The sequence below is a fragment of the Oncorhynchus mykiss genome, chromosome 18, assembly GCF_057628025.1.
Source record: "Oncorhynchus mykiss isolate SJ-2025 chromosome 18, ASM5762802v1, whole genome shotgun sequence".
NCBI lineage: Eukaryota > Metazoa > Chordata > Actinopteri > Salmoniformes > Salmonidae > Oncorhynchus > Oncorhynchus mykiss.
In genome coordinates, this window is record NC_143039.1 from 27,656,628 (window position 1) to 27,681,331 (window position 24,704).

At 42.4% G+C, this 24,704-nt stretch overlaps 3 protein-coding genes across 7 annotated transcripts in view; 1 reads left to right on the top strand and 2 right to left on the bottom strand.

Moving 5' to 3' along the window:
* The window catches only part of LOC110495776 (ATP-binding cassette sub-family C member 4), a 45,274-nt gene extending 30,822 nt beyond the window's left edge, over positions 1–14,452 (top strand). Inside the window, exons 17-29 of the mRNA XM_036952233.2 lie at positions 103–140; positions 233–339; positions 506–652; positions 6,950–7,029; positions 7,156–7,306; positions 7,444–7,674; positions 9,403–9,503; positions 9,879–10,226; positions 11,877–11,966; positions 12,092–12,264; positions 12,410–12,515; positions 13,050–13,184; positions 13,437–14,452. Coding sequence (XP_036808128.2) covers positions 103–140; positions 233–339; positions 506–652; positions 6,950–7,029; positions 7,156–7,306; positions 7,444–7,674; positions 9,403–9,503; positions 9,879–10,226; positions 11,877–11,966; positions 12,092–12,264; positions 12,410–12,515; positions 13,050–13,184; positions 13,437–13,502 — 1,773 coding nt within the window. The 3' untranslated portion in view covers positions 13,503–14,452. The remainder of the gene's footprint in view (positions 1–102; positions 141–232; positions 340–505; positions 653–6,949; positions 7,030–7,155; positions 7,307–7,443; positions 7,675–9,402; positions 9,504–9,878; positions 10,227–11,876; positions 11,967–12,091; positions 12,265–12,409; positions 12,516–13,049; positions 13,185–13,436) is intronic.
* LOC110495778 (ATP-binding cassette sub-family C member 4) overlaps positions 1–24,704 on the bottom strand; it is an 88,272-nt gene that overhangs the window by 41,461 nt on the left and 22,107 nt on the right. For 4 of the 5 annotated variants that reach the window (XM_021571204.3, XM_090208060.1, XM_090208062.1 and 1 more), the window contains 5 exons: positions 24,581–24,670; positions 24,283–24,455; positions 23,600–23,705; positions 21,800–21,934; positions 20,880–21,601 (listed from right to left, as the gene is read on the bottom strand). The exons of the other annotated variant lie outside the window; for it this stretch is intronic. In XM_021571204.3, coding sequence (XP_021426879.3) covers positions 21,515–21,601; positions 21,800–21,934; positions 23,600–23,705; positions 24,283–24,455; positions 24,581–24,670 — 591 coding nt within the window. In that variant the 3' untranslated portion in view covers positions 20,880–21,514. Of the gene's footprint in view, positions 1–20,879; positions 21,602–21,799; positions 21,935–23,599; positions 23,706–24,282; positions 24,456–24,580; positions 24,671–24,704 lie in introns of those variants that run through there. 5 annotated transcript variants of the gene reach the window in all.
* On the bottom strand, positions 16,984–21,383 carry LOC149975459 (ATP-binding cassette sub-family C member 4-like). The gene is made up of 4 exons (XM_090209452.1): positions 21,339–21,383; positions 20,699–20,761; positions 18,899–19,033; positions 16,984–18,700 (listed from the first exon to the last, which is right to left on the bottom strand). The coding sequence occupies exons 1-4, from the start codon at positions 21,381–21,383 to the stop codon at positions 18,614–18,616; spliced, it is 330 nt and encodes a 109-aa protein (XP_090065578.1). The 3' UTR covers positions 16,984–18,613.

Consider the following 24,704-nt stretch of genomic DNA (forward strand, 5'->3'; position numbering starts at 1 on the left):
TCTGATAGATGTGTGCAAAATCTAACTCTGAACACATCAGTGCATTGGAACCAATGGCATTGCAATGGTCGAACCAACTATAATGTAATTTGTCACCCACAGGTAGCGTATGTTCTTCAGGATTGGTGGCTGGCTTATTGGTAAGAAGCATCTATCGTTACAGTAGCTATTTGTTTCACAGTTCAGTTGGACTATAGTGAACATTCAAATAACAGTGCTGTTTGATTGACAGGGCAGGAGAGCAGGAGAAACTCAATATTAACAGCACTATGATTGTCCAAAATGGCCTCAACATCACTCAAGAATTGGACCTCCGTTTCTACATGGGTATTTATGCAGGTATACAGAGGAAGAGCATTCCTAAATATACTGTATATAAATATACTGTATATTTCCTTCTCCCTTTAAGGAATATTTTGCAAGTAAGTATGAGGTTGTCCCCTTCCCTGGAATGAAGCTTGGCAAAATCGTGTAATGACTGACAAGTCACCTTCTCTGTGTTCAGGTTTGACTCTGGCCTCAGTCATCTTTGGCTTTGCCAGGAGTCTGGTGATGTTCAATGTGCTGGTGAAAGCTGCTCAGTCTCTGCACAACCGTATGTTCATCTCTCTCCTCCGGACACCTGTACGCTTCTTTGACATCAACCCAATTGGTGAGACACCCCCCTGTGAAATAGAATCTGCTTGTGTTGTCTTTTTCTAGTTGAGTACAATACAATTACTTGGAATTGATTCCTGACCTCAAAATGCTTTGAAACCGGTTAGGGTGAGATGGGTTGAAGGGTTAAATGTTCTCTTCCCACTGGGAACAGATGTAATTTTAACATCAAGTTGAGATTTACATTTGGTGTAAAGTGTATATACAGTTGAAGTCTGAAGTTTACATACATCTTAGCCAAATACATTTAAACTCACTTTTTCACAATTCCTGACATTTAATCCAAGTGTTTTACGTCAGTTAGGATCGCCACTTTATTTTAAGAATGTGAAATGTTAGAATAATAGTAGAGAGAATTATTTATTTATTTCATCACATTCCCAGTGGGTCAGAAGTTGACATACACTCAATTAGTATTTGGTAGCATTGCCTTTAAATTGTTTAACTTTGGTCAAATGTTTCGGATAGCCTTCCACAAGCTTCCCACAATAAGTTGGGCCAATAAGATGGGTGAATTTTGGCCCATTCCTCTTGAGCTGGTGTAACTGAGTCAGGTTTGTAGGCCTCCTTGCTCGCACACACTTTTTCAGTTCTGCCCACACATTTTCTATGGGATTGAGGTCAGGGCGTTGTCATGGCCACTCCAATACCTTGACTTTGTTGTCCTGAAGCCGTTTTACCACAACTTTGTAAGTATGCTTGGGGTCATTGTCCATTTGGAAAACCCATTTGCGACCAAGCTTCAACTTCCTGACTGATGTCTTGAGATGTTGCTTCAATATATCCACAATTTTCCTACCTCATGATTCCATCTATTTTGTGAAGTGCACCAGTCCCTCCTGCAGCAAAGCACCCCCACAACATGCTGCCACCCCCGTGCTTCATGGTTGGGATGGTGTTCTTTGGCTTGCAAGCCTCCCCCTTTTTCCTCCAAACAGAACGATGGTCATTATGGCCAAACAGTTTTATTTGTGTTTCATCAGACCAGAGGACATTTCTCCAAAAAGTATGATCTTTGTCCCCATGTGCAGTTGCAAACCATAGTCTTTTTTATGGCTTCTTCGTTGCTGAGCGGCCTTTCATGTTATGTCGATATAGGACATGTTTTACTGTGGATATAGATACTTTTGTACCGGTTTTCTCCAGCATCTTATCAAGTTCCTTTGCTGTTGTTCTGGGACTGATTTGCACTTTTCGCACCACAGTACTTTCATCTCTAGGAGACAGAAGGCATCTCCTTCCTGAGTGGTATGACGGCTGCGTGGTCCCATGGTGTTTATACTTGCGTACTATTGTTTGTACAGATGAACATTGTACCTTCAGGCATTTGGAAATTGCTCCCAAGGATGAACCAGACTTGGAGGTCTACAATTATTTTTCTGAGGTCTTTGCTGATTTCTTTTGATTTTCCCATGATGTCAAGCAAAGAAGCACTGAGTTTGAAGGTAAACCTTGAAATACATCCACAGGTACACCTCCAATTGAGTCAATTAGCCTATCAGAAGCTTCTAAAGCCATGACATCATTCTGGAATATTCCAAGCTGTTTAAAGGCACAGTCAATTTAGTGTATGTAAACTTCTGACCCACTGGAATTGTGATACATAAGTGAAATAATTTGTCTGTAAACAATTGTTGGAAAAATTACTTTGTGTCATGCACAAAGTAGATGTCCTAACCAACTTGCCAAAACTATAGTTTGTTAACAAGAAACTTGTGGAGTGGTTGAAAAACGAGTTTTAATGACTCCAACCTCATTGTCTGTACATAATATATATTTCACAGTCATTGGATTTAGGTTCAAAGTTGGGTGAAAAAAATACCAAATTCCCTTACGTTTGTAAGGGAATACCCCCCTGAAATGGACAAAAATGAAGGGCAACATATTGGCATTGGACAAACCATATACACGGTGTCCAATACCACCCAATGTGGCGTTGATTCGTGCAAAGTGTATTGCAAATGCCATATGGCAATTGCCAGTTGTAACACTTCAAAAATCCAACAGGGGGCGAGTGCGCTCCACCGGGGTTTTTCATATTGGAAATGCAACCCAAGTCAACATCCAAAAGCAAAATTTTGAAAAAATGATTTTTTTGTCAAAAACTTATCACCCCTTAAAAAAAGTGCTTTCTGGACTGTTTTTCGAAATTGTTTTGATTTTAAGTCAATTAATCATGTGTAAGAACTGTATGAATATACTTTTGTAGAATTTTATTATCATCATTTTTTTTTTTTACTTGTGCATAAGGAATATGATTTGTCCATTTGCAATATGATTTCATAGGAAGTCAAAAGTCAAAAGTCAATTTTTTGGGGGCCAAAATTGACTGAACTGATGAACTTGGGATGGCCGGGCAGTGATAGTTGTTCATTTCCATCACTCATTGTGTTGATTTCATCATGTCCATTTGGTGATGTTTTTTTCACCATTGAATCATATTGCAAATGCACGTGCTTTTGCAATATGTTTCAATGGGCATTTACCATCACGAATTTGTCATGCTATAAAAATCCTGCAGGAATGTGAAATTGACTGGCCCGATGAACTCGGGATGGCTTTGCAGTGATTCTGGTTCATCTCAATCGCTCGTTAGGGTAGATTTCAGAATGTCACTTTTGGTGATGGTACCTCACTGTTTAAACATATTGCAAATGGACAAGAGTCAAGTGGACAAGAGTCCATCAGTCAATTAGATATCATTCTGACACCAAACTGATACAAACTGACACCAAACCCACTTTTTCCAACTCGTTTAGTAGCCAACTATTACATACTTCAGAGCTGGCCCAAAATTCACAACTCCTTCGGTTCAAACCATAAAAAAACCATAAAACACGTAGTTACGTTCTAGCTGCGGGTCCATTTCTTATGTTATGTGTTGGCCTAGCTGAGGCGACCCCGAATCCCAAGTTTCGGCTCGATAGGTCATTTGGTGTCCGAGAAAAACCCTAATTGGTGCTGAAAATCCACTATTTTCCATGACTTGCTACGGGGTCCTTGAATGAGCTATCGGACAGAAACGTTGGGGTCTGTCTATATGGGACGAGACGTTCTCAATGCACCTAGTCTTGCGACTCTGGGACATTTCTAAATGTCGTCATTTTCGTGATGCAAAAATGAATTGAAGGTATTGCAAATGTACGAGGCTGTTTCTCGGTCCGAGAACCTTCTAGAACCACCTAACTCACCATCGACATGAGGTCTAGAACAGGATTCTAAAGTTTCGGAACTCTAGGTCTGACGGTTCTTTTTTAGCTCGAACAAAGCTAACTATTGCAGCCACTGTCTGTCTCTACGCACCCCAATACGTCCCTCCTTCCAAGTTGTGTTTTAGTGTGATTTATTTTTCCTGATTTTTGACTGATTTACAGTTCATGGGGGTTGCCTAATCACACATATGAAGTTTTGGAAAGATCAGACTTTTTTAACCCCTCGAAACAGCCCCTGAGACACCAATTATGGCACTTCCGGTTGGCACAGATAGCTATAAATCAACACATATCCTCATTGGGGTATGCTTTTACAGAATCCTGAGTTTTAAGTCCTTACGTTAAGAACTGACTGATTTACACAGGGTTGAATGCACTATGTCTATCAAACTGCAGGCAGGGTATGGGTAAACACTTTTAGGGTGATTTGAACCACTTCCGGTTGGTCCAGGAAGCTTAGAATCAACACAGGTAGACCTCATAGTGGCCTGATGGACTGGTACCGAAGACAGGTTAATACGGCATTCATAACCCATATAGGCTTCAGGTTGAATATAGGAGTGCAGGCAATGTATTCCTATGGGGAGAGAAGTCAATGCAAAATGTTTGATGTAAACACCTTCTTTTAACTATTAAGGGTTAATGCCACACGGTCAAGGTTAGGCTTGCACGGATCGGGAGGACCTTAGGAACATTCCTGTGGTTGAATTTTTCTTCTCACCCTAACGGTTCTCTCACTCTCACCCAAAATCAAATGACGTTGTGGGGCAGGCTTCATTTTGGGCCTACTATTCTAATGGTCGCTGCGCCTAGACCGAGCGAGCTACGGTCAAGCGGGATATCTCGTTGAACTCGGCACGGCCTAGGGATTATGGTAATGCCATTTCCTGCTCTCTGTGTCTTTAAGCACCGCACTTTATCACTCCATCCTTCCTGTGTGTGTGTGAGGGAGCTTTTCTTTGACATCTGTTGGGAGAAATTACTGATTTACAGTTCAGGAGGGTTACCTAGTCACACATATGACATTTTGGAGAGATTTTTTAACCCCTCGAAACAGCCCCTGAGACACCAATTATGGCACTTCCGGTTGGCACAGGAAGCTATAGGTAAACACATGTCTTGACTGAGGTAGCCTCTTACAGAATCCTGAGTTTTAAGTCTTTACGTTAAGAATTGACTGATTTACACAGGCTTGAATGCACTATGTCTATCAAACTGCAGGCAGGGTATGGATATACACTTTTAGGGGCATTTTAACCACTTCCGGTTGGTCCAGGAAGCTTAGAATCAAGACCTTAGGAACATTCCTGTGGTGGAATTTTTCTTCTCACCGTCACCCAAAAGCAAATTACATTGTGGGGCAGGCTTCATTTTGGGCCTACTATTCTAATGGTCGCTGCGCCTAGACCGAGCGAGCTACGGTCAAGCGGGATATCTCGTTGAACTCGGCCTAGGGATTACGCACGGCCTAGGGATTATGGTAATGCCATTGCCTGCTCTCTGTGTCTTTAAGCACCGCACTTTGTCACTCCATCCTTGCTGTGTGTGTGTGTGTGTGTGAGAGCTTTTCTTTGACATCTGTTGGGAGAAATGACTGACTTACAGTTTATTTGCCTAATCACACATATGAAGTTTTGAAAAGATCTGACCTTTTTAACCCTTGGAAACAGCCACTATGACACCATTTAAGGCACTTCTGGTTGGCACACGAAGCTATAAATAAACTCATATCCTGATTGGGGTATGCCTTTACATAATCCTGAGTTGTAAGTCTTTACGTTAAGAACCAAGTTATTTACGGAGGGTTTAGTATGTGTGTGTTATTTCAGAAAATCATAGAAAAATCACAGAAATCTCGCAGAGCTCCGCAGCACACTTTAAAAAGATTCGTATGAACACCCTGCAACTGGATCTGTAACCGTTGGAAAAAAAACCCGCCTATTTGTGAACATCACCAATTTGTCATTGTTCCGTTTCTCTTAAATGACAATAGATAAATGGCTGGTTCTTTTTTTATTGACACCGGAGGCTCCTTGACTTTGACCTGAAGTGGAAAAATAATTTCTCTATTTCCATTTTGGACCTTTAATCCCAGAAAAATGGCCATAACTCAAAAACCGTTGAGGCCTAGATGCCATCTTGTTCAGGGCCAACTGCCCATTATGCCAAACCTACGCTCACCAAGTTTCGGCTTCGAAATATTTTCCGTTTTCGAGATAAGGCCCCGTCGTGATTCGTGATGTTTTGCCAAATTGCCATATGATTCCTTATGCCCTCTTGTGGGAATTTCCGGGATAGTGGAAAAATGGTCCAAAACTTGTTTATTTTATAAAACGGAAACCGAATGTCCGACAAAGTTCATTCGATGACTTCCCGGTAGGTCCGGCCCTACCGCACGGCCCGACGCCAACCGCGAATTTTACAAACGTTTTCGGACGTCTAGTAAGGGACCGTACATTTGCAATATGGACTTTCTCACTAACCATACACGAAATGTCAAAATGTTCCCTTAAGGTAAACTGGTCAAGTTGTAGACAAATGCTTGATGCAAAATACAAGGCGAACAACTTCGTTATTTAAAGGTTTAATAGACAAACATATGCACATGGAAAGACCGCATGGAAAGACCGAAACATTCCTTTAAGTTTGCAGCAAAGCTCTCCCCCTCCAGAGGAGAGGGAGGAACTAAATACTCTTGCCTTACCTGTTCGCTGTTTCATCCTTCCGTGTCTGGTGCCAAAGCATTAAATCAAGGCTAAGACCTTGGAGTTGAATAGACTATACAATTTAAACGTCTTAATGGCTTAGTACACCCATGGTCGATTTTATGGCTCAGGGGCCCAGATACCAGTAACTAAGACCTGATTTATGGTGACCTCTGGCCTTACAGAGAGTACCTAGAGACCAAATTTCAATAGGGAATAGTCATCCAAATATAGCATTCTTAGCACGTTGATGACTTTTTAAAAATCCAATCAATTTTCCACGTTGATCAATCATCACCACATTGAATTTGTTTTGTTGAAATGACATGGGAAACGGCATTGATTCAACCAGTTTTTCCTCCTGTTCTACCACAGGAAGAATTCTCAACAGGTTCTCTAAGGACATTGGCCAACTGGATTCCATGCTACCTATTACCTTTGTTGACTTCAGTCAGGTAAGTGACTTTATAGCCCTAGGGGGGAACATCTATGTATTTTGGCAGGCGGAAAGATTTCCCAATCCAGTATCTATAAATCTTTTCTTCTCATGTCTCCTGGGGGGCGTATCTCATTTTCCACAGTTGATCCTGCAGAATATTGGCGTGGTGGCGGTGGCAGCGGCAGTCATGCCCTGGATCCTCATTCCTGTCGTTCCTCTACTTATCATATTCCTGTTTCTGAGGCGCTACTTCCTGCAGACGTCACGGGACGTCAAACGCCTGGAGTCCACCAGTGAGTGACAGGACTGACTGGGACAGTGAGGGGAGGCAAGGGACAAAGGATAATTGTACATTTGCTCTATTAATGTGTATGATTTCTTTTTGTGTCTGCAGGCGTGTGAGAGTTTATGTATTTCCTGTGTTCTGCAGCTCGGAGTCCCGTCTTCTCCCACCTGTCCTCGTCCCTCCAAGGTCTGTGGACGATCAGAGCCTTCAGAGCCGAGGAGAGATTCCAGAACACCTTTGACACTTATCAGGATCTGCACACAGAGTCCTGGTTCCTGTTCCTGGTCACTTCTCGCTGGTTCGCTCTCCGACTGGATGGAATCTGCGCGGCCTTTGTCACTGTCACCGCCTTCGGCTGCCTATTCCTCAGAGATGGTAAGAGGTTGAATTATTATTGCTTAAATGTCACACCGTATGTAGTGCACTTTTGACCAGTGCCTTAACCTCTCTAGGATAGGGGACGCTTGCGTCCCACTTGCCCAAAAGCCAGGGAAAATGCAGCGCGGCAAATTCAAATTAAAATGATATAAAAATCAAACTTTCATTAAATCACACATGTAAGATACTAAATTAAAGCTACACTCGATGTGAATCCAGCCAACATGTCAGATTTTAAAAAGGCTTTTCGGCGAAAGCATAAGAAGCTATTATCTGATGATAGCGCAACGGTAAACAAAGAGTAGCATATTCCAACCCTGCAGGCGCTACACAAAACGCAGAAATAAAATGTAAAACATGCCTTACCTTTGACGAGCTTCTTTTGTTGGCACTCCAATATGTCCCATAAACATCACAATGGGTCCTTTTGTTCGATTAATTCCGTCCATATATATCCAAAATGTCCATTTATTTGGCGCGTTTGATCGAGAAAAAAACAGCTTCCAATTTGCGCAACGTCACCACAAAATATTTCAAAAGTTGCCTGTACATTTGCCAAAACATTTCAAACTACTTTTGTAATACAACTTTAGGTATTTTTAAACGTCAATAATTGATAAAATTGAAGACGGGATGATCTGTGTTCAATACAGGAAGAAAACAAACTGAAGCATGCTTTCTGGTCACGCGTCTCTAACTAACAGTACACTTAAAGTGACCCTCGTTCAAGATGGCCTTACTTCTTCATTACACAAAGGAATAACCTCAACCAATTTCTAAAGACTGACATCCAGTGGAAGCGATAGGAACTGCAAGTAGGTCCCTTAGAAATCTGGATTCCCAATGAAAACACATTGAAAAGAGAGTGACCTCAAAAAAAAAATCTGAATGGTTTGTCCTCGGGGTTTCGCCTGCTAAATAAGTTCTGTTATACACAGGCATGATTCAAACAGTTTTAGAAACTTCAGAGTGTTTTCTATCCAAATCTACTAATAATATGCATATATTATCTTCTGGGGATGAGTAGCAGGCAGTTGAATTTGGGCATGCATTTCATCCGGACGTGAAAATATTGCCCCCTGTCACCAAGAAGTTAAGGCTACAGAGCAATAGTCATTCAGACAGGTTACCATGGCATTCTTTGGCACAGGGACTATGGTGGTCTGATTGAATTGTAGGTATAACAGACTAGGTCAGGGAGAGGTTGAAAATATAATTGAAGACACTTGCCAGCTGGTCAGCATAAGCTCTTGAGTACACATGGTAATCCATCTGGTCCTGCGGCCTTGTGAATATTAACCTGATTAAAGTTCTTACTCACGTCAGCTACGGAGGACGTGATCATACACTCGTCTGGAACAGCTAGTGCTCTCATGCATGATTCAGTGTTGCTAGCCTCAAAGCGAGCATTTAGCTCATCTGGTAGGCTTACGTCTCTGGACAGCTCGGTTTCCCTTTGTAATCCGTGATTGTTTGCAAGCCCTGCCACATCCGACGGGTGCCAGAGGATTCGATCTTAGTGCTGTATTGACGCTTTGCCTGTTTTATCGTCTGAGCTCGTAGTGGGATTTCTTATTAGCGTCCGGATTTGTGTCCGTCTCCTTGAAAGCGGCAGCTCTAGCCTTTAACTCATTGTGGATGTTGCCTGTAATCCATGGCTTCTGGTTGATGACATGCTATGTAGCCAATTAATTGAGTAAAATGTTCTTATCTGTCCTAAATCAGGGCTGGAGGCAGGAGCTGTGGGTTTGGTGTTGTCCTACGCTGTCACCCTTCTTGGGAACTTCCAATGGACCATTCGTCAGAGTGCAGAGATGGAGAACATGGTAAGATCACATTAAAGTCCTAACTCTGGTATTGTCCATCCCTCAGCTCCCCAGGCCCTTTTACAATATGTGAAGGATTTTTACCTGGGAATGAATATCCACAGAGAAAATAATCAAACCCAGAGATCTGCAGAAATAAGATTCATTGGAATCAAAGGGTTTTAATTGCATCCTGTAATTCAGGAATGTTCAGCTGAAACAGCTCACTTAAGAAAACAGGGTGAGGATTATAGAAGTTCTGTAAAGTTTTATAATTTAGAAGCCATACTATCATAAGACCAAGGTTAACCAAGCTCCCAGTCTCAGAGTGGGCCGGTCGACGAGATTAGAACCAGGTTTGTGTAATTGATATGGTAATTTATTCACCGTCCTCAGATGACATCAGTAGAGAGGGTGGTGGAGTACACAGAGCTGGAGAGTGAAGCACCCTGGGAAACCCAGAAACATCCTCCTCCCGAGTGGCCAAGCCAAGGCCTCATCACCTTTGACCGGGTCAGCTTCTCCTACAGCTCAGAAGGACCTGTGGTCCTGAAGGACATGAAGGCCATGTTCAGGCCCAAAGAGAAGGTTGGCATCGTGGGCAGGACGGGTGCAGGGAAAAGCTCCCTTGTATCGGCGCTCTTCCGCCTGGCAGAGCCAGAGGGCAGGATCTACATCGATGGAGTTTTGACTTCCGAGATCGGCCTTCATGACCTGCGCCAGAAGATGTCCATCATACCTCAGGTACGGTGCATTCGGGAAAGTATTCCGACCCCTTAACTTTTTCCCCATTTTGTTACGTTACAGCCTTATTCTAAAATGGATTAAATCGTTTTTTCCCCTCAATCTACACACAATACCCTATAATGAAGCAAAAACAGTTTGACATTTTTGCAAATGTATTAAAAATAAAAAACTCTAAAATGACATATGCATAAGTATTCAGACTCTTTACTCAGTACTTTGAAGCACCTTTGGCAGCGATTACAGCAGCAAGTCTTATTGGGTATGATGCTACAAGCTTGGCACAACTGTATTTTGGGAGTTTCTCCCATTCTTCTCTGCAGATGCTCTCAAGCTCTGTCAGGTTGGATGGGGAGTGTTGCTGCACAGCTATTTCCAGGTCTCTCCAGAAATGTTAGATCTGGTTCATGTCTGGAGTCTGGCAGGGCCACTCAAGGACATTGAGACTTGTCCTGAAAACACTCCTGCACTGTCTTGGCTGTGTGCTAAGTGTCGTTGACCTGTTGGAAGGTGAACCTTTGCCCTGGTCTGCGGTCCTGAGCACTCTGGAACAGGTTTTCATCAAGGATCGCTCTGTGCTTTGCTCCATTCATCTTTTCCTTGATCCTGACTAGTCTCCCAGTCCCTGCCACTCGAAAAACATCCCCACAGCATGCTGCCACCAACATGCTTCACCGTAGGGATAGTGCCAGGTTTCGTCCAGATGTGACACTTTGCATTCAGGCCAAAGAGTCTAATCTTGGTTTCATAAGACCTGATAATCTTGTTTCTTATGGTCTAAGAGTCTTTTAGGTGTCTCTTGGCAAACTTCAAGTCGGCGTTCATGTGTCTTTAACTGAGGAGTGGCTTCCGTCTGGCCACTCTACCATAAAGGCCTGATTGGTGGAGTGCTGTAGAGATGGTTGTCCTTATGTAAGGTTCTCCCATCTCCACAGAGGAACTCTGGAGCTCTGTCAGAATGACCATCTGGTTCTTGGCCACCTCCCTGACCAAAGTCCTGACGATTGCTCAATTTGGCCAGGCGGCCAGTTCTAGGAAGAGTCTTGGTGGTTCCAAACTCTTTAATTTCATAATGGATGCTTGGGGACCTTCAATGCTGCATAAATGTTTTGGTACCCTTCCCCAGATCTGTGCCTCAACATAACATAATAAAAAAAAAAAGTATTTGTAGTATTTTCTACATCGAAGAGAAACTTTGAAATAACACATTTGGATTCATGTAGTAACCAAAGAAGTGATAAACAAATCAAAATATGTTATATTTGATATTCTTCTAAGAAGCCACCCTTTGCCTTGATGACAATGTAGAAAATAGTACAAATAAAGAAAAACCCTTGAATAAGTAGGTGTCTGAACTTGACTGGTACTGTACATAATTTTTTTGTTTGCAAAAATGTCTAAACTTGTTTTGTCATTATGGGTATTGTGTGCAGATGGATGAGGAAAACAATTTATTGAATCAATTTTAGATTAAGGCTGTAACGCAACAAAATGTGGAAAAATTCAAGGGGTCTGAATACTTTCCAAATGCACTATAGCTACTGTGGGAGGATCTTCTGTGGTTGCTCTGTCCCTTAGTCCTTCTCTTTTCAGATATGGCTCTGTTAGAGCTTATTAAATTTTTCTGTTTGTGGCCCTTCTGTTCTGCAGGACCCAGTGCTTTTCACGGGCACCATGAGGAAGAACCTGGACCCTTTCAGCCAGCACACAGACGAGGACCTGTGGAATGCTCTCCAAGAGGTACTGCTCCTCAGACTCCCATTGATGCAGATACAGTAACGGGATATACTCACACACATTTACATACAGGTTAATGGGCTTTTGGTGGCATCTGGGTCTTATTCCAGTAACTGTTTCCTCTCCAGGTCCAGCTGAAGTCTGTTGTGGAGGAGCTGCCCAATAAGATGGAGACGGTTCTGGCCGAGTCGGGCTCCAACTTCAGTGTGGGTCAGAGGCAGCTGGTCTGCCTGGCCCGAGCCGTCCTGAGGAAGAACCGCATCATCATCATTGACGAGGCCACGGCCAACGTGGACCCCAGGTACAGAGCTGCCTCACACAGACACACACTGTCTGTCCTTTAGAGCTTTACAACTGGGAGGCATCTAGTAGTCAAGCAAAGCGTGATGGTGTTTCTATATCTTGGTTGAGTCTCTTTCCTGATTAACTGTGTCCTGGATCTGTAGAACAGACGAGTTGATCCAGAAGACAATACGAGACAAATTCAGGGAATGCACCGTGCTCACCATCGCCCACCGCCTCAACACCATCATAGACAGCGACCGCATTCTGGTGAGAGCTCTTACCTTCAAGTAGACCAATCTCTCTCAAACACAATATAAAAAACGAGGGGGGGGGGGTAATCCCCCTGAAGAAAAAAAAATTGTGTTGAGGAACTCAGTCTGGCTTTAAACTTACTCATGAAAGTTGTAATGGTAGAATGCAATTTTGAAATTGGGTAATGCGTCAGAAGTTTTCCACGTTGTGTCAGTCATTGCAGACCTTAGAGAGCTATTTATAACTTCCCAGAAATGTCCAGATCAACTAGGCCATGTCAGCTAACATTTTTGTTGTAATGTTTGAGTTTTAAAATGGCAAAATGTATAGAATTGCAGGAAATAAGCTTTAAACCTGCTAAATGTTCTCTCCGCCAACAAGAGGGGTGTGAACAGTTTGTGTCATGAACAGTGCTTGTGCCCACAGAAATAGACAGGGGGCACGGGATGTTTCCCAATGCGGGAAAGGGGCCTGAGTGAAACTGCTTGGGAACCCCATAGAATTTCAGTCTAGCCAGGTTGACTTACTGACCTTTGACCCTGCCTTCAGGTGCTAGGCGCTGGTATGATCCAGGAGTTTGACGAGCCGTACGTCCTGCTTCAGAACCAGGAAAGTGCCCTCTACAGGACAGTCCAGCAGATGGGCAAGGCTGAGGCAGCTTCCCTGCTGGAATCAGCCAAACAGGTGAGCACTGACACTGCATCCCAACCCAGCACACACATTCTCTCAACCTAACTTGATTTCTTTAGTTTAATCAATACACTAACAATTTATTCAAAAGAGTTTGGCCAGAAAATCTGTATAATTTGTTACATTTTATTCCATAATTGCCACGGCTAATGACTTGACTGGTATATTACACTTTTGGTGAATTTTGATAGCCCAACTGAAAATGTCTACCAAGTCACTGACACAGTTCACAATATTTTCATTCAGGCGTATATGAACAACGGCAACAGCCAGGGTCCAAAAATGGCCATGGCCTTTGAGACGGTTGTGTGACGGTGCAGGGGCTTGACGAGCAGAAAGAGATATCACATATCTGCCCAATTTATATATTTGTTCCACTAATTGATCTTTTAACCAATAACATCACCCTGGCTGTGTAAACGCAGCCAGAGTCATTTTAAAATGGTAAGTTGTTGATTACTTGTTTGCTTGCAAAATCAGGAAAAATTTATGGAACTGACTTTATTTAATATGCAGTGCTTTATCAGCTTTTTTTTATTTAAATAAGGAAGCAAAATGTGTTTCCTTAGACACTTTGATGTGTGTTGCATCTTTAATACTACTTTCATTGACAATCATAAGAATAGTATTACAACAATGGAAGTAGCATTGCATTTTCATACTTTGTGCCTCAATCTTTTACTATTTGAACTTCTGCTACTCCTATTGATTTATTCTACTGCACAGTATCCTGACATCATGCTGCACTGTGCAATGGAACCAATTGGCGTGTGTATTCATATACTATACGTGCAATAGAAAATTACACTTCACCATTGTACTCACATGAAAAGTCATGCTGTCATTATGCTATAAGGGATTCAGGGATTTTCATGAGGATTAACTTGACCAAAGTGAGTAACCCATGTATGTCTCACGTTGTTTGCATGAGTGAAAGCTGTGTGATGGTTGTAAGGACAATCTAGATCATTTACAAGCAGGAATACCTACCCGTCAATGTGAAAATGCATTGAACTTTAAACTTATCTTGAACTTTGACTTATTCCCTAATGGGGCAGTACATAGAGACCTTGATCTTAGCTTTAAAAAAATATAATTTTGATTCCATTGGTTTTGCAGTGGATGTCAAATTAAATTGTTTTCCCAAAGGTGTTCTTATGTTTATATGTACCTATAGCAACACAGTACCTCTTTTTCAAGTTTCAGATATGGATGTTCTTTCCACGGTGAAGTTTGTATTAAAATGAAGGTTACATTTCAAACGAGCTTATTTAAAAGTCTTCTCTCTTGTCAGGTCTTCAAATTAAACATGTAGTTTCTTTTCTTTGAGTTTGTTAATACTAATTAGTATTGACTAAAGAAAAGGGACTAAAATGATAACTCCTCAATTTTACACCATCTTTTCACAAGCTGGTTTTGTAAGCCTCTTCTCACAATTATTTCCCTTTACACTCTTCAAACAGTGTTACACTATCCACCTTTAGATAAACCAAATATATACAGGTTTGTCAAGGATATCAAGTATTTAAATGATGATTATCTGAGGGGAACCTTGTTCAATGTGAGGAGGATGCATTATATAAAAGGCCAAGTAGGCTGCGTTTAGACAGGCAGCCTGATTCTGATATTTTTCTCCACTAAATTGGTCTTTTGAACAATCGCATCAGATCTTTTTCAGACCTGAAAAAAAATATCCAAATTGGGCTGCCTGTCTAAACACAGCGGTAGAGTTTTCCTTATCCAATCTTGTTCTGAGGACGAATGTGAATGCTTGGATGAAAGTTCAATGGTCAGTGGGCGGAGCTTGCAAGAGGTGAGAGCAGGTGAGAGTCAAATAAAGAACAGCCTTTTAGGGTTGCAGGTTGGAGGGGGATGGAGGGTGTTAAACACAGGCTATGACGGGCTAGTTTGCCAGTTTGAATCCGGCCTTTTCTTTTTATACACTGCTCAAAAAAATAAAGGGAACACTTAAACAGCACAATGTAACTCCAAATCAATCACGCTTCTGTGAAATCAAACTGTCCACTTAGGAAGCAACACTGATTGACAATAAATTTCACATGCTGTTGTGCAAATGGAATAGACAACAGGTGGAAATTATAGGCAATTAGCAAGACACCCCCAATAAAGGAGTGGTTCTGCAGGTGGGGACCACAGACCACTTCTCAGTTCCTATGCTTCCTGGCTGATGTTTTGGTCACTTTTGAATGCTGGCGGTGCTTTCAATCTAGTGGTAGCATGAGAATGAGACAACCCACACAAGTGGCTCAGGTAGTGCAGCTCATCCAGGATGGCACATGAATGCGAGCTGTGGCAAGAAGGTTTGCGGTGTCTGTCAGCGTAGTGTCCAGAGCATGGAGGCGCTACCAGGAGACAGGCCAGTACATCAGGAGACGTGGAGGAGGCCATAGGAGGGCAACAACCCAGCAGCAGGACCGCTACCTCCGCCTTTGTGCAAGGAGGAGCACTGCCAGAGCCCTGCAAAATGACCTCCAACAGGCCACAAATGTGCATGTGTCTGCTCAAACGGTCAGAAACAGACTCCATGAGGGTGGTATGAGGGCCCGACGTCCACATGTGGGGGTTGTGCTTACAGCCTGACACCGTGCAGGACGTTTGGCATTTGCCAGAGAACACCAAGATTGGCAAATTCGCCACTGGCGCCCTGTGCTCTACACAGATGAAAGCAGGTTCACACTGAGCACATGTGACAGACGTGACAGAGTCTGGAGACGCCGTGGAGAATGTTCTGCTGCCTGCAACATCCTCCAGCATGACCGGTTTGGCGGTGGATCAGTCACGGTGTGGGATGGCATTTCTTTGGGGGGCCGCACAGCCCCCCATTTGCTTGCCAGAGGTAGCCTGACTGCCATTAGGTACCGAGATGAGATCCTCAGACCCTTGTGAGACCATATGCTGGTGCGGTTGACCCTGGGTTCCTCCTAATGCAAGACAATGCTAGACCTCATGTGGCTGGAGTGTGTCAGCAGTTCCTGCAAGAAGGCATTGATGCTATGGACTGGCCTGCCCGTTCCCCAGACCTGAATCCAATTGAGCACATCTGGGACATCATGTCTCGCTCCATCCAACAACGCCACGTTGCACCACGGACTGTCCAGGAGTTGGCGGATGCTTTAGTCCAGGTCTGGGAGGAGATCCCTCAAGAGACCATCCACCACCTCATCAGGAGCATGCCCAGGCGTTGTAGGGAGGTCGTACAGGCACGTGGATGCCACACACACACTACTGAGCCTCATTTTGACTTGTTTTGAGGACATTACATCAAAGTTAGATCAGCCTGTAGTGTGGTTTTCCACTTTAATTTTGAGTGTGATTCCAAATCCAGACCTCCATGGGTTGATATATTTGATTTTTTATTGAAATTGTGTGATTTTATTGTTATCACATTCAACTATGTAAAGAAAAAAGTATTTCATAAGAATATTTCATTCATTCAGATCTAGGATGTGTTATTTTAGTGTTCCCTTTACTTTTTTTGAGCAGTGTACCTTCCAACATTCCTCACATTTCTAATCTACATTACTAACGGACTGAACAGCTTGGTGGTCTCCCCGGTGGCACCATGGACTCGGTACAGGGATCAGGTCACCGGGTCTAATCTTGTTGATGCCAGAGGTTCTAACTCAACCCTTATTCCTGAACTTAAATAATCACCTTTGTTTCCACCCTTGACAGAACAACATCTAATAAGGAAAACCACATTCATCAGTCCTGTGACTTTCCTTACAAACATGTCAACAGTTGCAATAGTGAAATGAGCCGAATTTAAAAATTGTATAAAACAAATTGATTAGGGGCTTTATTTAATCCGTATGGCGTTAGTTCCACACTATAGCGCAATTGCCTTTCAATTTTCCAGCGTGCGTGGGGACTCTATTCAATGTAAACACCACATCAGCTTAATCAGAAATGACCTTTACATTTCAATCATACTATACTGGGGATCTTCTGCGCTACAGATTGAATCTAGCCTTTAAAATCACTCTCAGAAATAGAAGTGATATGCATTCATGTAAACTCATCTGACAAGACCTGACGATGAGGATCAATGCTGAATATAAAAAGGGACAGTCAATTACAAGCTAGAAAAGCTCCCGTATACACCATTTCAAGTCCCAGTGCAGCCAAACGTGATTTTCCTAGGTTAGGTTGCCAGTTTGAATCCGGCGCGCGACTTGTTTTTCAACCTTACCCAACATTCCTCACTAATCACATTTCTAATCTACATGACTAACCATTTCTTAACCCAGTGCAGTCAAACATGATTTTCCTGTGTTTCATTTACCTCTCCACACTATTGGAGTAATACTATGAAATTATGAAAATTATGATGCCCTTGTAGTGTAAGAGCTGTTTGAAAAGACAGGCTGAAATTTCAGGCAATTTTGGGATAGAGTTTTGGCCTTCCATGGTGACATCACCATGCGGTAAATGAGTTAATAGACCAATAAGAAAGAGCGTTCCAAACCTCTCTGCCAATAAGCCAATTGTCAGTTTTCCCCTCCCACTCAGGCCACTCCCAGACAGTATTTGCAACATTGTTGCCTGAGAAATTGCCCTTTTGACTAAATAATTAGTGGGATTCATATTTAAACTACCTGAGTTTCAGAAGACATTCGCAAACCCTATTTGGTACATTGATGCAGTGGCTACAGCAGATACAGTAAATATATTTGGAGCTGCTGGTGCAAATAAGTTGTATTTAAAAAAAAATGTTTACATCACTGGTATGCAACAACAAAAAAATGACACTTTATATGAGATTGATTTGGTATGGCTAAATAACTTATGTTTTTACTTTGAATACAAATTATATTTATAATAAATATGATTTATATAGAAATTATTAAAATAAAACTGCTGCAAAAAATGAAAGCACTAAACTACATTACGTAGTATTTACTTTCAAATCGGATATTAATTGGCCACATATGAATCTAAGGAAAGAGTCCTCAAATGTTGGCCCTTGTAAATTGTATACGCAAGTCTGTCTAAAATATCAGTCAAGTCACGATTATACAATCAGTTGTCATGGGTCTCGATGATTATTACTTTAAATCGATTGATTGGCTACTGCATGTTCATATAATGATAAATAAAATAAAAAAATAAGGGACAGTTAACATTTAGTGTTATCCCACCACGTACTTTCCCAACTTTTTTTTAGCTTGGGGGAAAAAAATCCCTACAACTGCATACGTGGATTTAACTCAACTCAGCCCCAACTGGACCAAACCCTTGCGATTCCTGTCCAAATGGAGTTTCCAACATGTAGTGTTTGCTGGGTGATAAGGCACTGTTGATCGCTGTAGACTGGAGAATGCCATGAGACTGCAGTGCCAGCCGACTCCGAGGAGCAGTACTCCAGGCTTTAAACAATAGTCAAAGCCTCCTCTAGGTTCTTACAGGGCCGTCTCAAAGATGACCAAGTTACCGTCTGCGCCGACCCCGCCGTTGGTCGTACTGGGACGACTCCGGCTATTGTATGCCTGAATCAAGATGAGACAACCGGTGTTAGTGGATGCCAACCCGAAACACCAGAGGTATGTGGTGGACGCACAAGAACACAACTCCCACACATCTGTGTGGTAGCATGTCACTTTGAACATTTCTAAGCTATTTCACTGGCAGAGAACAGAGTGGGAGAGTAAAGTAGAAATGCTCTGTTGAGTCAGTGTGCTACTTACCTGTTTAGCTGACTGCAGGAGGGCAACGGCCTCCTGCCTGCCTGTCTGCTGGACCATCTTGAAGAAGATACCATCGTGGTTCTGAAGTAGGGTGTGGGGCTCGTCGTATGCGTTGATCTGACCCGCGTCTAGAACCTGGGAACAGAGTCAAGTTATATAGTAAGTAATCTATGGTGTATCATTAGGGATACAAAAAGGACCTGACAAGCCCTTGGGGGACACGCACACAACCGTTCAAAAAGGTTTGGGGTCACTTAGAAATGTCCTTGTTTTTGTCCATTAAAATAACATCAATTTGATCAGACATTTAAATGTTATAAATGACTATTGTAGCTGGAAACGGCTGATTTTTTAATGGAATATCTACGTAGGTGTACAGAGGCCCATTTTCAGCAACCATCACTCCTGTGTTCCAATGTCATGTTGTGTTAGCTAATCCAAGTTTATCATTTTAAAAGGTTAATTGATCATTAAAAAAAACATTTTGCAATTATGTTAGCACAGCTGAAAGCTGTTCTGATTAAAGAAGCAATAAAACTGGCCTTCTTTAGACTAGTTGAGTATCTGGAGCATCTGCATTTGTGGGTTCGATTACAGGCTCAAAATGACCAGAAACAAACACTTTCTTCTGAAACTCAGACTATTCTTGTTCTGAGAAATGAAGGCTAATCCATGCGAGAAATTGCCAAAAAACTTAAGATCTCATACAACGCTGTGTCTCCTTTCACAGAACAGCCCAACCTGGCTCTAACCAGAATAGAAAGAGTGGGAGGCCCCGATGTACAACTGAGCAAGAGTACATTAGAGTGTCTAGTTTGAGAAACAGACGCCTCACAAGTCCTCCACTTGCAGCTTCATTAAATAGTACCCGCAAAACACCAGTTCCAACGTCAACAGTAAAGAGTTGACTCCGGGATGCTGGCCTTCTAGGCAGAGTTCCTCTGTCCAGTGTGTGTTATTTAGCCCATCTTAATCTTTTCTTTTTATTGGCCAGTCTGAGATATGGCTTTTTATTTACAACATGCCGGAGTCGCCTCTTCACTGTTGACGTTGAGACTGGTGTTTTGTGGGTACAAAAAAGCTAAAAGCTGCCAGTTGAGGCCTTGTGAGGGGTCTGTTTCTCAAACTAGACACTCTAATGTACTGGTCCTCTTGCTCTGTTGTGCACCGGGACCTCCCACTCCTCTTTCTATTCTGGTTAGAGCCCGTTTGCGCTGTTCTGTGAACAGGGTAATACACGCTGTTGTATAAGATCTTCAGTTTCTTGGCAATTTCTCGCATGGATTAGCCTCAGAACAAGAATAGACTGACGAGTTTCAGAAGAAAGTGTTTATTTCTGGCCATTTTGAGCCTGTAATCAAAACACACAAATCCAGATACTCAACTAGTCTAAAGGCCAGTTTTATTGCTACTTTAGTCAGGACAACAGTTTTCAGCTGTGCTAACATACTTGCAAAAGGGTTTTCTAATGATCAATTAACCTTCTAAAATTATAAACTTGGATTAGCTAACAACATGCCATTGGAACACAGGAGTGATGGTTTGGGCCACTGTAAGCCTACGTAGATTTTCCATTGAAAAAAATCTGCCGTTTCCAGCTACAAAAGACATTTACAACATTAGCAATGTCTACACTGTATTTCTGATCAATTTGATGGAAAAAAAAATGTTTGCTTTTCTTTTAACAATTTCTAAATGATCCCCAAACTTTTGAACGGTACTGTATATAAAACCAAAAATACTGTAGAGTAGACAGGTACCCAGTTGGGTGATCATTGTGTAACTGTGGAGCGCTCTCACCAGAATGCGGTCGCTGTCTATGATGGTGTTGAGGCGGTGGGCGATGGTGAGCACGGTGCATGGCTACAGCAGATACAGTAAATATATTTGGAGCTGCTGGTGCAAATAAGTTGTATTTAAAAAAAAATGTTTACATCACTGGTATGCAACAACAAAAAAATGACACTTTATATGAGATTGATTTGGTATGGCTAAATAACTTATGTTTTTACTTTGAATACAAATTATATTTATAATAAATATGATTTATATAGAAATTATTAAAATAAAACTGCTGCAAAAAATGAAAGCACTAAACTACATTACGTAGTATTTACTTTCAAATCGGATATTAATTGGCCACATATGAATCTAAGGAAAGAGTCCTCAAATGTTGGCCCTTGTAAATTGTATACGCAAGTCTGTCTAAAATATCAGTCAAGTCACGATTATACAATCAGTTGTCATGGGTCTCGATGATTATTACTTTAAATCGATTGATTGGCTACTGCATGTTCATATAATGATAAATAAAATAAAAAAATAAGGGACAGTTAACATTTAGTGTTATCCCACCACGTACTTTCCCAACTTTTTTTTAGCTTGGGGGAAAAAAATCCCTACAACTGCATACGTGGATTTAACTCAACTCAGCCCCAACTGGACCAAACCCTTGCGATTCCTGTCCAAATGGAGTTTCCAACATGTAGTGTTTGCTGGGTGATAAGGCACTGTTGATCGCTGTAGACTGGAGAATGCCATGAGACTGCAGTGCCAGCCGACTCCGAGGAGCAGTACTCCAGGCTTTAAACAATAGTCAAAGCCTCCTCTAGGTTCTTACAGGGCCGTCTCAAAGATGACCAAGTTACCGTCTGCGCCGACCCCGCCGTTGGTCGTACTGGGACGACTCCGGCTATTGTATGCCTGAATCAAGATGAGACAACCGGTGTTAGTGGATGCCAACCCGAAACACCAGAGGTATGTGGTGGACGCACAAGAACACAACTCCCACACATCTGTGTGGTAGCATGTCACTTTGAACATTTCTAAGCTATTTCACTGGCAGAGAACAGAGTGGGAGAGTAAAGTAGAAATGCTCTGTTGAGTCAGTGTGCTACTTACCTGTTTAGCTGACTGCAGGAGGGCAACGGCCTCCTGCCTGCCTGTCTGCTGGACCATCTTGAAGAAGATACCATCGTGGTTCTGAAGTAGGGTGTGGGGCTCGTCGTATGCGTTGATCTGACCCGCGTCTAGAACCTGGGAACAGAGTCAAGTTATATAGTAAGTAATCTATGGTGTATCATTAGGGATACAAAAAGGACCTGACAAGCCCTTGGGGGACACGCACACAACCGTTCAAAAAGGTTTGGGGTCACTTAGAAATGTCCTTGTTTTTGTCCATTAAAATAACATCAATTTGATCAGACATTTAAATGTTATAAATGACTATTGTAGCTGGAAACGGCTGATTTTTTAATGGAATATCTACGTAGGTGTACAGAGGCCCATTTTCAGCAACCATCACTCCTGTGTTCCAATGTCATGTTGTGTTAGCTAATCCAAGTTTATCATTTTAAAAGGTTAATTGATCATTAAAAAAAACATTTTGCAATTATGTTAGCACAGCTGAAAGCTGTTCTGATTAAAGAAGCAATAAAACTGGCCTTCTTTAGACTAGTTGAGTATCTGGAGCATCTGCATTTGTGGGTTCGATTACAGGCTCAAAATGACCAGAAACAAACACTTTCTTCTGAAACTCAGACTATTCTTGTTCTGAGAAATGAAGGCTAATCCATGCGAGAAATTGCCAAAAAACTTAAGATCTCATACAACGCTGTGTCTCCTTTCACAGAACAGCCCAACCTGGCTCTAACCAGAATAGAAAGAGTGGGAGGCCCCGATGTACAACTGAGCAAGAGTACATTAGAGTGTCTAGTTTGAGAAACAGACGCCTCACAAGTCCTCCACTTGCAGCTTCATTAAATAGTACCCGCAAAACACCAGTTCCAACGTCAACAGTAAAGAGTTGACTCCGGGATGCTGGCCTTCTAGGCAGAGTTCCTCTGTCCAGTGTGTGTTATTTAGCCCATCTTAATCTTTTCTTTTTATTGGCCAGTCTGAGATATGGCTTTTTATTTACAACATGCCGGAGTCGCCTCTTCACTGTTGACGTTGAGACTGGTGTTTTGTGGGTACAAAAAAGCTAAAAGCTGCCAGTTGAGGCCTTGTGAGGGGTCTGTTTCTCAAACTAGACACTCTAATGTACTGGTCCTCTTGCTCTGTTGTGCACCGGGACCTCCCACTCCTCTTTCTATTCTGGTTAGAGCCCGTTTGCGCTGTTCTGTGAACAGGGTAATACACGCTGTTGTATAAGATCTTCAGTTTCTTGGCAATTTCTCGCATGGATTAGCCTCAGAACAAGAATAGACTGACGAGTTTCAGAAGAAAGTGTTTATTTCTGGCCATTTTGAGCCTGTAATCAAAACACACAAATCCAGATACTCAACTAGTCTAAAGGCCAGTTTTATTGCTACTTTAGTCAGGACAACAGTTTTCAGCTGTGCTAACATACTTGCAAAAGGGTTTTCTAATGATCAATTAACCTTCTAAAATTATAAACTTGGATTAGCTAACAACATGCCATTGGAACACAGGAGTGATGGTTTGGGCCACTGTAAGCCTACGTAGATTTTCCATTGAAAAAAATCTGCCGTTTCCAGCTACAAAAGACATTTACAACATTAGCAATGTCTACACTGTATTTCTGATCAATTTGATGGAAAAAAAAATGTTTGCTTTTCTTTTAACAATTTCTAAATGATCCCCAAACTTTTGAACGGTACTGTATATAAAACCAAAAATACTGTAGAGTAGACAGGTACCCAGTTGGGTGATCATTGTGTAACTGTGGAGCGCTCTCACCAGAATGCGGTCGCTGTCTATGATGGTGTTGAGGCGGTGGGCGATGGTGAGCACGGTGCACTCCCTGAATTTGTCTCGTATTGTCTTCTGGATCAACTCGTCTGTTCTACAGAGAGCCAGGACAGACAGACGAGGACACACTCAGCTGGGAGGAAGAAACGCTCACTTTCCTCTACTACTTTATAACTCCCAGTCATGTTGCATTCATAACCAAGTGGGAAGTTGGTAATTACCAGCTGGATGCAGTCAACTAATTGAGAAGACGAGTGGCTAATTGACCATAGGCTGCATCAAACTAAAATTACAGCCATCATGCCTGTAAACAAATGAGTGTTCGAAAACCATATTAGTAAGTTGCTTTTTATTTATTTATTAAAGTATGGTTTTACTGTTTCATTTAACTGCCAAAAATGCTGCTGTTATTGAGAATTTCCTTACTAGGGGATGTCAGAGGTCAGCATGTGAGAAAAGTCAGAGCTCAGGAATGATAGACACATTTCCCCACTAGTAATTACCAGTTGGAGGGGCCTTCAAGTGGATTTTTCCCAGTCATAAGTGGTACATACCACCTTCCCACTTGGCTATGAACGCAGCATTAAAGCATGTCAGCTGCTCAGCTCTAAAGGACAGACCTCCCGTCCGTCCTCCATGGCAACGTGTGTGTGAGAGAGGAAGCTCTTTACCTGGGGTCCACGTTGGCCGTGGCCTCGTCGATGATGAGGATGCGGTTCTTCCTCAGGACAGCTCGGGCCAGACAGACCAGCTGCCTCTGACCCACACTGAAGTTGGAGCCCGACTCAGCCAGAACCGTCTCCATCTTATTGGGCAGCTCCTCCACCACAGACTTCAGCTGGACCTGGAGAGGAAACAGTTACTGGAGTAAAACCCTGATGCCACCAAAAGCCCATTAACCTGTATGTAAATGTGTGTGAGTATATCTCGAAACTGTATCTGCATCAATAGGAGTCTGAGGAGCAGTACCTCTTGGAGAGCATTCCACAGGTCCTCGTCTGTGTGCTGGCTGAAAGGGTCCAGGTTCTTCCTCATAGTGCCTGTGAAAAGCACTGGGTCCTGCAGAACAGAGGGGCCACAAGCAGAAACATGT